This window comes from Tamandua tetradactyla, chromosome 6, assembly GCF_023851605.1.
Source record: "Tamandua tetradactyla isolate mTamTet1 chromosome 6, mTamTet1.pri, whole genome shotgun sequence".
Lineage (NCBI taxonomy): Eukaryota > Metazoa > Chordata > Mammalia > Pilosa > Myrmecophagidae > Tamandua > Tamandua tetradactyla.
The window spans coordinates 161889436-161906148 of NC_135332.1; the positions used below are offsets into that span (position 1 = coordinate 161889436).

General features: G+C 35.7%; 1 protein-coding gene across 1 annotated transcript in view; it reads left to right on the plus strand.

Moving 5' to 3' along the window:
• Positions 1-15058, plus strand: part of MED30 (mediator complex subunit 30) — a 44522-nt gene extending 29464 nt beyond the window's left edge. The window contains exon 4 of the mRNA XM_077167530.1: positions 14549-15058. Coding sequence (XP_077023645.1) covers positions 14549-14644 — 96 coding nt within the window. The 3' untranslated portion in view covers positions 14645-15058. The remainder of the gene's footprint in view (positions 1-14548) is intronic.
• Positions 15059-16713: the final 1655 nt, after the last annotated feature.

The following is a 16713-nucleotide window of genomic DNA, read 5'->3' on the forward strand; positions in this document are numbered from 1 at the left end:
CCATTTGCATTTCCTCTTTGGAAAAATGTCTATTTTTGCCCATTTTGTAATTGAGTTCTTTATGTTTTTATTGTTAAGTTGTAGGATGTCTTTTTATATTCTGGATATTAAACCCTTATTTTTTTTTCTTATTAATAAAATCAGTCAGCATACAATATGATCATTCTTAATGTATGAACATTCCATACTTGATGTGCAATCAGTGGCTTACAATAGCATCACATAGCTGTGTAATCATCACAATCACTTCTCAGAATACTTAAATCACTCCAGAAAAAGAAAAAAAGAAAAACTCATGCATGCCATACCCTCCATCCATCCCCCTCACCCATTCCCCTCACCGACCACCAGTATCTCCCTCTACCCAACTTATTTTAAAATTTGTTCCCCCTACTATTTATTTATTTTTAATCTATATATTTTACTCATCTGTCAACATAGTAGACAAAAGGAGCATCAGAACAAGGCCTTCACAATCACACAGTCACCGGTGAAAGCTATATCATTATACAATAATCCTCAAGAATCATGGCTACTGGAACTCAGCTCTACAGTTTTAGGCACTTCCCTCTAGCCTCTCCAGTACACCTTAAACTAAAAAGGAGTTATCTGTGTAATGCGTAAGAATAACCTCCAGGATAACCTCTCAACTCTATTTGAAACTCTCAACCACTGACAATTTATTGTCTCATTTCTCTCTCCCTCCTTTCAGTCGAGAAGGTTTTCTCAATCCCTTGATGCTGAGTCCCAGCTCATTCTAGGATTTCTGTCCCACATTGCCAGGGAGGTCCACACCCCTGGGACTCATGTCCCATGTAGAAAGGGAGAGGGCAGTGAGTTTGCTTACTGTGTTGGCTGAGAGATAGGCCACATGTGAGCAACAAAAGAGGTTCTGGGGGTGATTCTTAGGCCTAATTTTAAGTAGGCTTCACCTATCCTTTACAGGGATATGTTTTATATGAACAGACCCCAAGATTGAGGGTTTGGCCTATTGATTTTGTTGTCCTCACTGCTTGTGAGAATATCAGGCCTTCTCCATTTGGGGAAATTGAATTTTCTCTCTATCTCACCATTCCCCCAAGGGGACTTTGCAAATACTTTTTTATTCACTGTTCAAATCACTCTGGGATTTATCAGGGCATCACTCTGGACAAACTTAGAAAATCTCATGCCCTACTCAAGATTCCATGAACTTGTGGTTAAACCCTTATTGAATGTGTGGTTTCCAAATATTTTCTCGAAACCATGGAGTAGATTATTTTTTCACTTTGGTGATCAAGTGCTTTGATACACAAAAATATTTCATTTTGACGAGGTGTGTTTCTGTTTGCTAAATCTGCCATAATGCAATATACCAGAAATGGATTGGCTTTTATAAAGGGGATTTATTAATTTTCAAGTTTACAGTTTTAAGGCCATAAAGATTTCCAAACTAAATCATCCAAAGAAAGATAACTTGACTCTGAAGAAAGGCCAGTGGCATCCAGAGTTTTTCTGTCATGTGGGAAGGCATATGTTGATGTCTCCTGTCCTTTTCTCCTGGATTCTGGTTTCAAACAGTTCTCTCAGCTCCTGTTGGTCTTTCTGGCTTCCCCTTGGGCATCTTCTTCCTGTATCTTTAAGGGTCTGTGTCTAGGCATCTGCTCTGTGTATCAACTCTGGGCTCTTTCTATGTTTTCTGACTTTTATTCTCTTTATACAGGGCTCCAGTAGGAGGATTAAGACCCACGTTGAATTGAGTGGGTCACATCTCCATGGAAACAACCTAATCAAAAGGTCTCACCCAACAATAGATCTGCCCCCATAATGTTGGATTAGAAGAACATGGGTCTTCTAGGGTACATAACAGTCTTAAACCAGTACATTCCACCCTCTGGATCCCCCCAAAACATGTTCTTTCCAAATGCAAAATATACTTATTTCATCATGATACCATAAAAGCCTTAAACCATTTCAATAACAATACAAATATAATACCAAACAGTTAAAAATCTCATCAGATCAGCTACAGACATGGTTTGCCATATGGCAAAATACTACTCTAGCTGTGGACCTGTGAAACTTAGGACACATTATCTGCTGCCAGTATATAAAGGAGGGACAGTTGTAGGGTAAACATTCCCATTGCCATAGGAAGACATTGTAAGGAAAACAGGGGTCCCTGGACCCAAACAGTTCCAAAAACTAGCAGGGCAAACTCCATTGGTTTTACGGACTGAGAATGATTTAACCTCAGGGCTTCAGAGAGTTGACAGTACCACCCTTTCTAAGGGCTTTATGCAGTGACCCTGTTTTCTCCAAACAATGGGGTGGGGTTGCAACATTGGGGAATATTGGGGAGACCACCTTGTTCTCAGCTCCACCCTCTCCAAGCATCTGGGTGGCACCCGTCCTCTGCCATTTCCAGGACACAGGCACAACCCCTTCAGAACAGTAGGGTGGTGACCAGGTCCTCTCCAATCCCCTCTACCCTCTCTGAGGCCTGAGGTGGCAGCACTTTTCTGTCTGCCTTCTGTCTCCAGGGCAAACTGTCCACACCCATAGGTGGAGTTGTTCTTCTGGCCTGAGATTTTCTGGCTCCAGACTTTAGCTTCTATGGTTTTGTCTTTGAAGAAACAGTTATTTCTTCAATCTGTCCCTTTTAGTCCAGACTGGCAGTGGTTCCACTTATACAGGTTCTGCTTCTTGCTGGCTTTCCATGTAGTATACAGGGATCCTGCCTTCTTGCTGGTTTTCCATGTAGTATACAGGGATCCTGCCTTCTTGCTGGTTTTCCATGTAGTATACAGGGATCACAACAATCAGACTCTAGGACTTTCCACAACTTTTTTTCTGGATGACTGAATTTCCAGTCCTGGCTTTTTTTGAAATGGCTGACTGGTTCCTTGTTTTGTTTAATCCTCCCATGGGGCATATTCTCTGGGGTCCCACTTTCTGGAAGCCCAGAATTTTTCAAACCATCCGTTTCTGGTTTCCTTATACCCAAGAGTTCAGTTCTCAGCTTATACCTTTTCTTTTGCATTTTACTTTAAGCTGCAAGGAGAAACCAGGCTGTATTTTCCACATTTAGTTTGGAAATTTCCTCAGCTTGCTATCCAAACCCATCACATTCAAAGTGTGCCTTCCATCCAACACCAAGACTATTTTGACAAATTATTTGCCACTTTAAGAAAAGTGTCATCTTTCTTCCAATTTGTAATGACATATTCATCATTTTTGTCTAAAGCTTCATCAAAGGATATCTTTAGAATACATATTTCTACCAACAGTCTCTTAAAAGCAAAGGCCTTTTCAAACTCCTTATAGTTCTTCCAGAATCTTCCCTTTATCCATTTATAAAGCTGTTCTAGTGTTTTTGGTATTTGCAGATCGCAGCACCCCACTTCTCTATTGCCAGAATCTGTTTCGGTTTGCTAAAACTGCCAGAATGGAATATACAGAAATGAATTGACTTTTTTATTAAGTTACAAATGTACAGTTTTAAAGCCATAAAAATGTCCAAAATAAGGCATCCAGAGAAAGATACCTGGATTCTGAAGAAAGAGTGATTGTGTTCAGGGTTTCTCTGTCACATGAGAAGGCACATGGTGATGTCTTCTGTCTTCTACCAGCTTCTGGTTTCAAATGGTTCTTCCAGCTCTTGTGAGTCTTTCTGGCTTCCCCTGGGTCATCCTCCTTTTGCATCTTCAAGCATCTGTGTCTTGGCTCTCTGAATTGGCTCTGAGCTCTCTATGTTGTCTGCATTTTATTGTTTTCATACAGGGTTCCAAAAAAAGGATTAATACCCACCTTGGATTGAGTGCATCACATCTCCATAGAAACAGTTTAATGAAAAGGTCCCACCTACAGTTGGATGGGTCACATCACATCCTAATCGAAAGATCCCATCCAGTGATAGCTCTGCCCCCACAGGATTGAATTAAAAGAGCACGGCTTTTCTAGGGTACATAACAGTTTCAAATCAGTACAAGGTCCAGTTTACCTAATTTTTTTCTTTGGTCACTTATGCTTTGAGTATAAAGTCTGAGAAACCTTTGCCTAAAACATATCCAGAGGATGATTCCCTATGTTTTCTTCTAGGAGTTTTATAGTTTGATCTTATATTTAAGTCTTAATTTTCACTTGAACTTTGCATAGTGGGAGGTATGGGTACACCTTCCTTCTTTTGCATTTAGACAGCCAGTTGTTAGCACCATTTGTGGAAGAGACTATTCTTTCCCCATTGAATGGACTTGGCAATTAAACAGTAACTTAACAATTAAAAAATAATTGTTAAATTTATTCTTAGATATTTGATTCCTATAGTTGCTAAAATTTTTTGCTTGATTTCCTCTTCAAATTGTCCATTACTTGTGTATTGAAGCACTTCTTTTTTTGTGGATTGATCTTATACCCTGCCACTTTGCTGAATTTATTAGCTCTAGTAACTTTGTTGCAGATTTTTCTGGAATCTCTCTATATAGGATCATGTCATCTGCAAATAGGGAAAGTTTTACCTCTTTCTTTCCAATTTATTTCTTTTTCTTGCCTAGCTGCTGTGGTTAGAAATTTCAGTACAATGTTACAGTTGTCAGTGGGTATCCTTGTTTTATTCCTAATCTTAGAGGGAAAGCTTTCCCTCTTCCACTGTTAAGTATGGTGTAAACTATGGATTTTTCATATATGTCCCTTACTATGTTGAGGATTTTTTCTTCTGTCCCTTGTCTAAGTGTTTTTATCAAGAAAGCTTGCTGGATTTTGTCATATGCCTATTGCATCTTGTGTTGAACCACCCTTGCATATCTGATATAAATCCCACTGGATCATATTGTATAATTCCTTTAATGTGCTGTTGGATTTGGTTTGCTAGTATTTTTTTTCTCTTCTATATTCATAAAGGATATTGGTCTGTAATTTTCTTTTCTTGTGGTTTCTTTATCTGCTGTTATATGAGGGTCACATGGGTCTCATAGTATGGGTTATAAGTATTCCATCCACTTGAGATTCTTTTGAAGAGTTTGAGGAGGATTGTTGTTAATTTTTCTTGAATGTTTGGTAAAATTCACCAGTAAAGCCATTTTGTACTGGGGTTTTCTTTGTTGGAAGGTTTTGATGACTGATTCAGTCTCTTTACTAGTTGTCCTTTTGCTCTCTTCCATTTCTTCTTGAGTCAGTGTAGTTTAGTTTATGTTTCTAGGGATTTGTCCATTTCATCTAAGTTTATCTAACTTGTTGACACAGTTGTTCTTAGTATTCTCTTACAGGCCTTTTAATATTTGTAGGGTCAGTAGTAATGTTTCTTTTTTCATTTCTGATTTTAGTACTTGTATCCTCTCTCTTTTTTTGTTTATCATCTCCCTAAAGATTTGTTGATTTTATTCATCATTTTCAAAGAAACAATTTTTTTTAAACAACATTGGTTGTTTAAGAGTGCATGTTTCATTACCATGTATTTGTAAGTTTTTCTTTGTTATTGCTTTCTAGCATTATTCCATTGAGTTCAGGAAAGATGAATTTTATGATTTCAGTATCTTTAAACTTATTCTGACTTTTTTTGTGAGTTAACATATGGTCTATCCTGGAGAATGATTCATGAGCACTGTAGAAGAATGTGCATTCTGGTGCTGTTGTCTGAAGTGTTCTATATATGTCTGTTAGATCTAATTGGTATATTATATCATTCAAGGCTTCTGTTTCCTTATTGATCTTTGTCTAGATGTTCTATCCATTTTGAAAGTGGTATTTTAAAGTCTCCTGTTAATATACAACTCTATTTCTCCTTTCAAGTCTGTCAATAATTTGCTTCCTGTATTTTGGAACTCTGCTGTTAGGCAGCATCTATATTTACATTTTTGTTTCTTGTTGTATTTATCCTTTTATTGTCATTTAGTAACTTTCTGTATCCCTCACAACAGTTTTTGACTTGCAGTTTATTTTACCTGGTATTAGCGTAGCTACTTCAGCTCTTTTTGGCTGCTGTTTGCATTATGTATTCTTTTCAGTCCTCTCACTTTCAACCTAATGATTATGTCTTTGAAATTAAGATGTCCTCTTGACAGCATATAGTTGCATCATTATTTGCTATTTTTTCTGCCATTCTCTGCCTTTTGATTGGAGGGTTTAATCATTTACTTTTTTTTTTTTTTTTGCATGGGCAGACACTGGGAATCAAACCCGGTTCTCCAACATGGCAGGCGAGAATTCTGCCACTGAGCCACTGTCACACTGCCCAATCATTTACCTTTAAAGTAACTACTGATAATGCAGGACTTTCTTCTCTACTTTTTTATTTGGTCATTGTAAATCTTATACCCTTTTATCCCACAGTTCTTTCATCAATGACCACTTTTATATTTACTTGATTTTTTTGTATTGTACTTTTTTGAGTCTTTTCTCATTAATTTTTCATATATTTTCTTTGTGACTGCCATGGGGCTCAAATTTAACATCCTAAATCTATAACAATTACATCTGATTTGATATCAACTTAATTTTAATAGTATAGATAGACACTGCTCCTGTACTTATCCTCCCTTTATGTTTTTGATGTATCTCTTCAAATTATATCTTTGTACATTGTATTTCTAAAGCCATAGCTTTATCATGACTTTTTACATATTTGAATTATAGCACCTTTAGGAAGACTTGGATTGTCATACCAAAAAATATAGTAATTTGTAATCACTCATATGGTTAGCTTTATCAGACATCTTTATCTCTATATACTGCTTTGATTCACTGTCAAGTGTTATTTCCTTTCAGTTTTAAGAATTTGCTTTAGCATTGCTTGTAGGGCAAGTCTAGTGGTAATGAACTTTCTCAGCTTTTGTTTATCTGGTGCTTGAGTTTCCTAGACTGCTGAAAGCAGATACCATGAAATGTTGAAATGTGTTGACTTTAATAATGGGAATTTATTCACTTGCACTTTGAGGCTGTGAGAACAGTCAAATCCAGGCATCATCAAGGTAGTGCTTTCTTCCCAAAGGCTGGCTGCAGCAGTCCTTGGCTCCTCTGCCACATGGCAAGGCACATGGTGACATTTGCTGATCTCCCTTCTCTTCCAGGTTTCATTAATTTCATCTTCTTGCTTCCATAACTTTCTGTTTGTCAGAATTACATTCTTGTAAAGGACTCCAGTACGGGAAATAAGATCCACCTTGGGTTATGCCTTAACCAAAATAACCTCATCTAAAGGTACTCCTTACAATAGGTTTATACCCACAGGAATGATTTAGCTTTTGAAGGTACATACATTTCAAAACCACCACTTCTGGGAATATCTTATCTCTCATTTTGAAAGATAGTCTCACCAGATATAAAATTCTTGGTTGGCATTTATTTTTTTGTTAACATTTTAAATATTTCATCCCATTTGCCTTCTTGCCTCCATGTTTTCTGATGACAAATCAGCACTTAATCTTCTTGGGGGTCCCTTGTATGTAACATGCTGCTTTTTTCTTGCTTCCTTTAGTACTCTTCTTGTCCTTTGCTTTCAGTAGTGTGATTGTTATGTGTCTGGACATGATTCTCTTCTGGTTTATCCTGTTTGGGATTCATTGACCTTTTTGAATGTGCATGTTCATGACTTTTGTTAATTTTTGAAGGTTTTCTTCCATTACTTCTTTGAATAGCCCTTCTTTTCCTTCTTCTGGTGTTCTCATTATACATATATCAGTATGCTTGATTGTTTCCCAGAGGTTTCTTAGCCTATGTTTACTCTTTTTCTATTCTTCTTTCTTTCTGCTCTTCAGCCTGAGTCATTTCAATTGTCTTCTCTTCAGCATCATTGATTCTTTCTTCTGCCAAATCCACCCTGCTATTGAAACCCTCTGGGGTATTTTTCATCCTGATCCAATCTCATAGGAACAGCTGTTTTTTTTAAAATCCAGATTCAATACTGTAGGGCAGAAACTTTTGATTAGATTATCTCTACAGCGATGGGTCTTGATTAGTTTACTAGACTCCTTAAAAGAGGGAAGATCTTGGAGAGAGTCAGAAACAACAAGTCTCAGAGCTGACAGAGAGCAAATGTAGACGCTTGGAAAACAGTTGCTTCAGAGAACAGAGGCACAGATATTTGGAGATACTTGGAGCCTGGAAGACATTGCCATGAGATGTTAAGCAAGCCCAAACCTGGAGAAACCCAAAGGAGACAAGAAATGAAAGCCACCCTGGAGAAGCAAAATGAGGAACAACCCACAGAACCAAGCAGTGGAGCCAAGGAGCAATGGAGCCAAGGAGCAAGAGACCAGCAGATGCTAGCCATGCGACTTCCTAGCTGACAGAGGTGTTTCAGACCCATTGGCCTTCCTTGAATTAAGGTATCTTTCCCTAGATGCCTTGGTTTGGACATTTTTATAGGCCTAGAACTGTAAACTTGCAACTTATTAAATTCCCTTTTTAAAAGCCATTCCATTTCTGTTATATCTAATCCTGGCAGTTTATAAACTAATACAGTTATTATGGTCTTCATCTCCAGTATTTCTGTTTTTTTTTTGCATGGACCGGCACCAGGAACTCAGATCTCTGGCATGGCAGGAGAGAATTCTGCCACTGAGCCGCTATTGCACAGCCCTGTTTGGTTTCTTTTTAAAATTTCTCTTTATGGATACTCTCATAATGTTCATTCATTATTTCCCTCATATCCTCTAATTCTTTCTCTGTGTTTTTCTTTATCTCCTTAAGTACCATCCTATTATTAACCTTGCTTTGGTGTGGTACATTCGTTACAGTAAATGAAAGCACACTTAATAATTGTAGTATTAACAATAGTCCATGATTTAATTTAGGGTTCACTCTTTGTGTTGTATAGTTCCATGGATTATTTTTTAAAATTTTATTCTAATACCATATATGCAACCTAACATTTCTCTTTTTAATTTTTTAATGAGCACAGCTTATAATCTATTGATATATTTTTCTGCCTTAGTTTGCACATACCTGAGAATGTTGTATGAAAAATGTTTACTCTAGCCACCAACAGGTGATAAAATGTCCTAATTATTTAATCACATGGTTCCTATTAAAAAATAAAAAATATAAACTTATTGATTTGATTTGTCAACTATTTATAAATATCTGGATTCATAAACAAATATTTCTCTTCCCTTTGTCTATTATTTTAATCATTACTCTCTCCTGTTAAGCAAATAGATTTGTTGTTTTTTCCAAGTAATACAGATATTGTTTTAAGTTTCACAGTAATCTTAACTCATAACACTAACAGATTCAAAATACTTTTAACTATTATTGTATAGAATATGAAAATAAATACTTTTAATAATAGCTATGTCTGTTTTTTTAATACCAACAGGCCATATTTAACAAAAAAGACATGCTTTGAAATGATTGTCAAGGATTTTCCTTGCTTGTTTCCCTCCTTTGTTTGGAGGGAAGCCTTTTAATCTGGCTTTTTGTTATTTTTTCTTTTGAATATTAAAATATTCAAATATGTAAGTGCCTGCTCTGTACTAGCCATTGGTCTAAGTACAGGTGTTTTCAGATACTTTCTCTGCCCTCATGCGTGTTTCAGAGGAGTGGTAGGTTCCTTCTTTGAGAATATAACACTCTAGTGGAAACAAAGCAACACAGATTTCATGTATTCATTTCATGTTTTGACTGCTAGTGACAAAAACAAAAATATTGGACATTTTAATACATTGCTATTTGCTTATTGAAATGATTAAGTTACTTTATAGATCTGTGCATTCAGTAATAAAATTATATTCTTGGCAAGTCATTTAAAAATACTCAGGATTCTATTGCAATATATGTTTTCTTTTTATTCTAAATAAGTGTTTTAGTTTGTTAAAACTGCCAGAAAACAATATACCAGAAATGGAACAGCTTTTAAAGAGGGTAATTTATTATGTTACATATTTACAGTTCTAAGGCCATAAAAATATTGAAACTAAGACATCCAGGAAAAGATATGTTGACTCAAGAAAGGCTGATATCTGTTACAGAGGGGGGCATATTGCTGGCATTTCCTGGTCCTTGTTCCCGGTTCCATTACTTCCAGCTTCTGATGGCAGCGGTTTCCTCTCTAAGCATCTGTGGGCCTTCACTTAGCTCCTCCAGGGCACACACATCTCTAGGTTTTAGCTTTCTTAGCATCTCATGGAAAGGCGCATGGCGACATCTTTTGGGCTGTCTCTTGGTATTCCATATGTCTCCATACATTTGTGTCTCTGTCAGCTCTGAAGCAACTGTTCTCCAAGTACGTGCATTTGTTTCTCCAGAATGTTTCCCCTTTTAAAAGACTCTAGTAAACAAATGAAGACCCTCCTTGAATGGGTGGAGTCACATCTCTATTTAATCTAAAAATGACTTCCATGTCACAACTCCATGGAAATAATCTAACCAAAAGGTCACACCCACAACCGAGTGTGTCATATCTCCATGAAAACAATCCATTCAGAGTTTGACACCCTAAATAATAAGTCTGGCCCCACAAGATTGGATCAGAATTAAAACATGGCATTTCTAGGGTACATAATAGTTTCAAACTGGCATAATAAACTACATGAAGTAGGTGGTTTTATGTACTCCTCAGTTAACACTTGTTCAGTTTCAAAATATTGCTGTATCATTGTATACTTTAAATTGTACAGCACAATATATTGACAGTGTGTTTATCATTTAGCTATATGGCCTGTCTTATTTCTAACAATGTGATATATACTTTAGGGAGATCAGAATGAGCTTTATTTTACTTAAAGCTATTGTGTTGCTGGTAAAATGAAATTGAAAGAAATTGTGGGTAATTTTTGCAACGTTGACATAATTGAGTCCATGCATTTAGAAACTAAAGCATTTTGATCAAGTGTCATAGCGTTTATATGAATATTAAATTATGTGATATGACTTAGCATAAATAAATTTAAGTATCTATTTACATTTTCACCTGTTAATGTAACAGGTTAGGCACAGCTGATAGATTTTGAAAATAACAGCTGTCAACCTCTGTTAAAATCAATCAGTGGAAAGATTGTATATATTAAATCCTATATCGTGACATGAAAATTTATTTGCAATCTAACTACTTAAGTATAACTGTCATATTTGCTATTAATAGTTTCATGACATATTTTGATTCTAGGTGCTATACTTGTATGCTAATTTTTTATTTTTAATTTAAAATTTTGTGGCATCTTACTTTAAAGAAAAACTATATAAGTGCCTTATACTTTTAAAAAATATTTTACTGTTGCCTGGAATTGGATAATAATACCCTGAAAATGCTCATTTTTTTGGTTCTCTTACTTTATTTTTTAAGAATTAATGAGGCTCATTTTTTAAAAGCAAGTGTATCAGAGATTCCAAATGAGTAGTCTGTACATCTATTCTAATTATTCAAACTATAGGTGGAGTCATGTGCAACTGCTGGTGGTGTTTTTGTTTTGTTTTTAGAGAAATTGCAGGTTTACAGAAAAATCATACAGAAAAAACAGAGTTCCTATATCTGCCCCCCCCAGCACACATGCAGTTTTCCTTACTAACACTTTGCTTTAGTGTGGTGCACATATTACAATCAATGAAATATTATTATAATTCTATTAACTATAATCCGCAGTTTACATTAGTCTTTATTGCTTGTACTATATAGTCCTACAAGCTTTAAACATTTTTGATTCTGGTAACATATATACAACTTAAAATTTCCCCTTTTAAACACATTCAAGTATATATAACAGTGGTGTTAATTACATTCACATGTTATGTTAACATCACTGCCATCCTTTACCAAAACATTTCCATCACCACAAACAGAAACTCAATTAAGCATTAACTCCATTTTCCCTATCTGCGTGTTGGTCCCTGGTAACCTGTACTTTAGCTTCTGAGTCTATGAATCTGTCACCCATTTTGATATTGATTTAAAAAGCTTTTTAAAATCACCCAAGAATATAATTTCATTATTTCTGGTTATGCATTAGTTTTCCCTGAAAATAGCACTGAGCTTGTTCAAAATATTTGCTCTCTGAATGGTTTCAGCTATTTCCAAAACTTAAATCTCTCCTCTTTCTTTTACATGGTTACAGGTTTGTCACCATTGAAGATATTTAGGGGTATCCATCTCATACACTTGCCCAGTTAACTGCCTGCATTGCAGTTTAATTTTCTTTTTTTTTTTTTTTCTTTCTTTATTTCTTCTTGCATTGCAGTTTAAATCGCTTTTCTTCCTGAAGAACTTTAATGGGTGGCCCCTGTTACCCACTACCAAGTCTAAATTTGTTCTCCTTCACTATTTGCTCACCACTTTTCAAGACCCAAAACAATTTTCCCTATTCCCAGGTTTTGCCAATCAGAGGCAATCTCTCATCTTCTCCAGTTCCATAGCATCTTATATTTTTCCTGTGTTATCTGCCTCTCCAAGATGTATTCTAGTCATATAGGTACTATCTTCCTCCTACTTGATGTTGAGTTTCTTCAAGGCAGGTACTGTCTCTTATTTAGGTTTTCCCCTTTATAAATGTAGCCCAGTGCCTGGCACATAATTTACCCTTAATAAATATTTATGGAATGAAATGAGATTATAGACTCAGAATTCCATTCCAAAGACAAATTCTGGTACTTTTGAAAGTGATCTTATTCAACCCCTATCAGAACTTAACAAATTAAAATAAGGTTGTTAAAAAGAAATCAGTATTATTTCTCTTCTTTTATTCCCTCAGAATAGTTCTTCTCTGCAGCCCTCCTGGAAAGTTAGAATTATGAGGGGAATTGTGATAGCTGAAGATTTTCACCACTGCAGGAGTGATATCTCAGTGGTGGGTGATAAACTTTAGCAGTAATAAAGAACAGCCAACCATTCTGAAGCCATGAATTAGTTCACTAAAGTAAACTTACAGGTTTTCAGCCACAGGTATCCATGTGAACTGAATGTCACTTTATGTATGGATGCTCAAAAAGTAGAACTAACAGAAAGTGTCCTTACTGATAATTTAATCCCATCTCATAGCCAAGGAAACTGAAAATAAGGACTTTGTCTAAGATCAAATAGCAAGTTAGAGGCAAAATTGAATTGGAACTGATTTCCAACATCCCAATGTAACACATTTTATTTTATGTTCTTGGCTGTTTCGCTGGTACCCTAGATTGCTGACAGATGTCTCAATGGCTTGGTCTTTAGAATCAAAAAGATTTTATAGGCATGGTATTGCTTGGTCTTCCAATCTTTCATCATCTCCTTGAATTAACTTTGCCCATTGTATTAGGTAATATGCACAACTGTGTCAGTAACTGACTCCCACATCCTTATGAAGGCAGAACTCAGAAACGAGAGGAGAGGATTGCTGAGTAACTGAACTACTAAGGCTGTGTCTTCCCTGAATACTGTTAGAGTTAACTTTAGGTTTGAGCCTTGTGTATGTACCGTCATTTGTTTGTTTTCTTTGTTGTGCTAAATCTTTTAAGTATGAGTTAAATTGAATTATATTATTAAAGAATATTAAGGTCTGTAAATTGTTGGTCCTCTCTTTTAGCTTCCAACTTCCTGTTACTTCTCTGACTTTAAATGGAGAAAATCTTAGTTTGCTGTTTATTAAAATAAAAATTTTAAGTTTTAGACCTTCTTATAATGAACATAAATGATTTTATCTGGGGGTGTTTTAATGTAGTACCTTTAAAATTATGTAATTAACAATATATAATATTTCTAAAAGGCTAGTAAATAATGGTTATAATTAGTAAATATTTTAATCAGGAGTTCTCTGTTTTTATCTTGCTTTACTTAAGCAGACTTTTGCCACATAAAATTTGAAGATGCTTAAAAAAGGTATAAATCATGCTCTAGTAGAAACCTAGATTGCTGTAGAAATATAGAGACACGTGCTCTGCGTTCACAGCATTTAGCAGATCTTAGTTTTGAAGAAGGGGACCTTGACATTTCATCTCCAGTTTTCAGAATTAGAAGCAAATCACATTTTTGATATGGGCAAGCAGTGACTTCTGCCACACTTTTGAAAGAACTGTATCAAGCATTTTATTTTTATACTTTATTTTCTATATTGACAGTTTATATTGTGCTTATAAGTAACATCTGTTAAATGTTATGCCAGACACTGTTCTAAAACTATGATTTAATTCTCATAACTACATAAGGTAGGTTCTGTTATTATCCCCATTTTTCTGATGTGGAAACTGAGGCGCGTAGTGAGGTTAATATGGTCATTTAGTTAGTGAAGGAGAGGAGTATAAACCTTGATAATCTGTCTCTAGAAGTTGTGCTCTTGACCGTCATGTTACTTTGCTTCTTATAAAACTTAAAGATTTAGGTTTTATAACCGTTAAACGTCCAATGTTTGTTCTTTGATGGTCAGTGGAGGTAGACGATCAAAGAAGAGGGGGGACAGAACCATAGCCTTCTGGGGAGTGTATTAGAATTCGGTTTACTTTTCAAGTAGTATTTGAAGCCAGAAAAGGATTTAGATTCTCTGACTTAAGGAAATATTTAGCTTGATTTCTGTCTTGATCATTAGAGTTCCAACTTTTGACATTTTAATCTTTTAAATTCATGTCAGTTATATTTCATGAAATATTTTTGATATATTCTTTGTTTCCGCAGAAACTCAAACAGAAGAATCAACAGCTGAAGCAAATTATGGATCAATTACGAAATCTCATCTGGGATATAAATGCCATGTTGGCAATGAGGAACTAAGCTGAGATTTAAATTTCCTGCTTTATACATGCTATACCTTTTCATGTTTTCCTCATTGAACATAATTTATCTCCTTTCATTCTAATTACTCGAATTAATTTACTAATTTCTGCACTTGGTTTTACATTAAAATACTCCCATAGTGCTTTTAAAAATATTATTGATTCTGTGAACGATTATTGTAATGAATTTTGATAGGGTTTGTGTTTTGGTTAATCTCATGAACTGAAAAATTGTTTTCTGAAAGCAAACAACAAAAAAGTTAAGTTTGTAAATAAAGTTTTAAATTTGATCATTGGATTTTTATCCCTTTAGAAGAAGCTTAAAGGTTTAGATATTGTTTCAGATAAAAATGTAAAATATGTTCCATCAGGTACAAACTAATTAAAATTAAAGATATAAGTTACCATTTCAGCTCAAGTTTTTAAATTCAATTTGCATTCCAAGCCAGTTAAAATGAGAAAATAGTTCATATCACTATAAGTAGATGACAATTACTTTTATCCTATTCTTCAGGTGTTTGGTTTTAGATGAAATCATCTGTCTCTAAAAGGAGAGAAACAAATGATTTCAGGTTGGCATGAATTGAAAACACAGCCACATGCTTATTTGCCACAACTTTAATCCCCAAATCCTATTCTTCCCCTGTCTGTTGGCTACTAATTTTTCAGATATGCCCTAAATGAATCACCAGTGCATTTTGGAAACAGCAGATTTCAGCTAGAATTTAGGAGTTTTGAAGTGGACCCTCCCAAGTTGAGTCCTTGCCCAGTGTACTCTGAGCCAGTAAGCGACACCAAGACTTAGGGAAATAATAAACAGCTTTATTACAAAGCAAAGCTGACAGAGGTCAGGAGGACCCTGTCTCAAATCTGCCACCTCAAGGTAGAGAGATGTGGGTTTTTATTAGATCAAACCAAGAAAGGTAGAGATAAGGATTTTGGCACATGTTGATTGGCTAAACGTTCAAATGAAAGACTGTGAGCTGGCTGCTGCCATTGGCTGTTTAAATATTTAGATTAGGGATTACAAGATGGTTTTTTTTGCTGCTGCTGCTTTTTGACACATACCTAGCAAACTGCAGTTTTATCTGGGCATTCCAGGAATAGGAGGGGCTCTTGGCTTGGGGAAGGCTGGGCCCTGGGTTTAGGATTTCTATCAGTTCCTCCCTTTTTAGATTCCTACCAATCATGGTGGAAGGGATAGTGAATGCTCTGGCTACTTCCTGCTGGCATGGGGTGACTGATGTCCAGCTAGTAGAATCTATCTCCTTGCTGCTATAGGAATTCTCTGGTAACCAGGTATGATGCTTGGATGCTGTCAATTAACGGGGTTGTTTGGTCTTTCCTTCAGGGATTGGAAAGGAGAAATATTTGGTTAAATGTACAGAGCATTTAGCTATGAGTCAAGAAATAAGTTTTAATAAGAGGGATATTCTGAGAAAGATTAAAAGGCCAATTAATAGTCCTTGTAAAAAAGATCTTAGAAAGTTTCCTATCTCCACAGGGAAACAAGAAAACAAATCTGTAAAGGAAGTGAGATGATCCCATCATTATTTAGAAAGTCTACAATTATGTAGTGTGGAGGCAATTTTGTAGTTCTACAGCAACATTAATGACCTGTCCCGAGGCATTTATATAAAAGCAGCATTCTTCTAAAAAGGCACAGGTCCCACCTTCGATAGCTAGCATTGTATTCAATGCCCTTCAGTTCTGTAAAACCATTTCTGCCAAAGAGGTTCCCTAAGGTTGTAGACCATGTAAGTTAGTTTGGGTTCAGTTAAATCCTTGATAGATTTGTAAAGATATGTTTTTCATTGAATTTTCTAAGTCCAAATATCCATATAGCTAGGGAGGAATAATTGCAAGGTAGCATAACCAGTACCCTCTCTTCTGATGAAGGACAAGGTTTTGTTTGGTTTGCATAGTTCTTGACAACAGTTGGTATGGATAAGGAAACCTAAATTCAAGGCTTAAGAATTAATGTGGGTTTACATGAAATGTCAGGTATTAGAGAAAGTAAGTAGGCCACAGGTTCCATGCCAAGAGGAGAGATATATATATTTTATT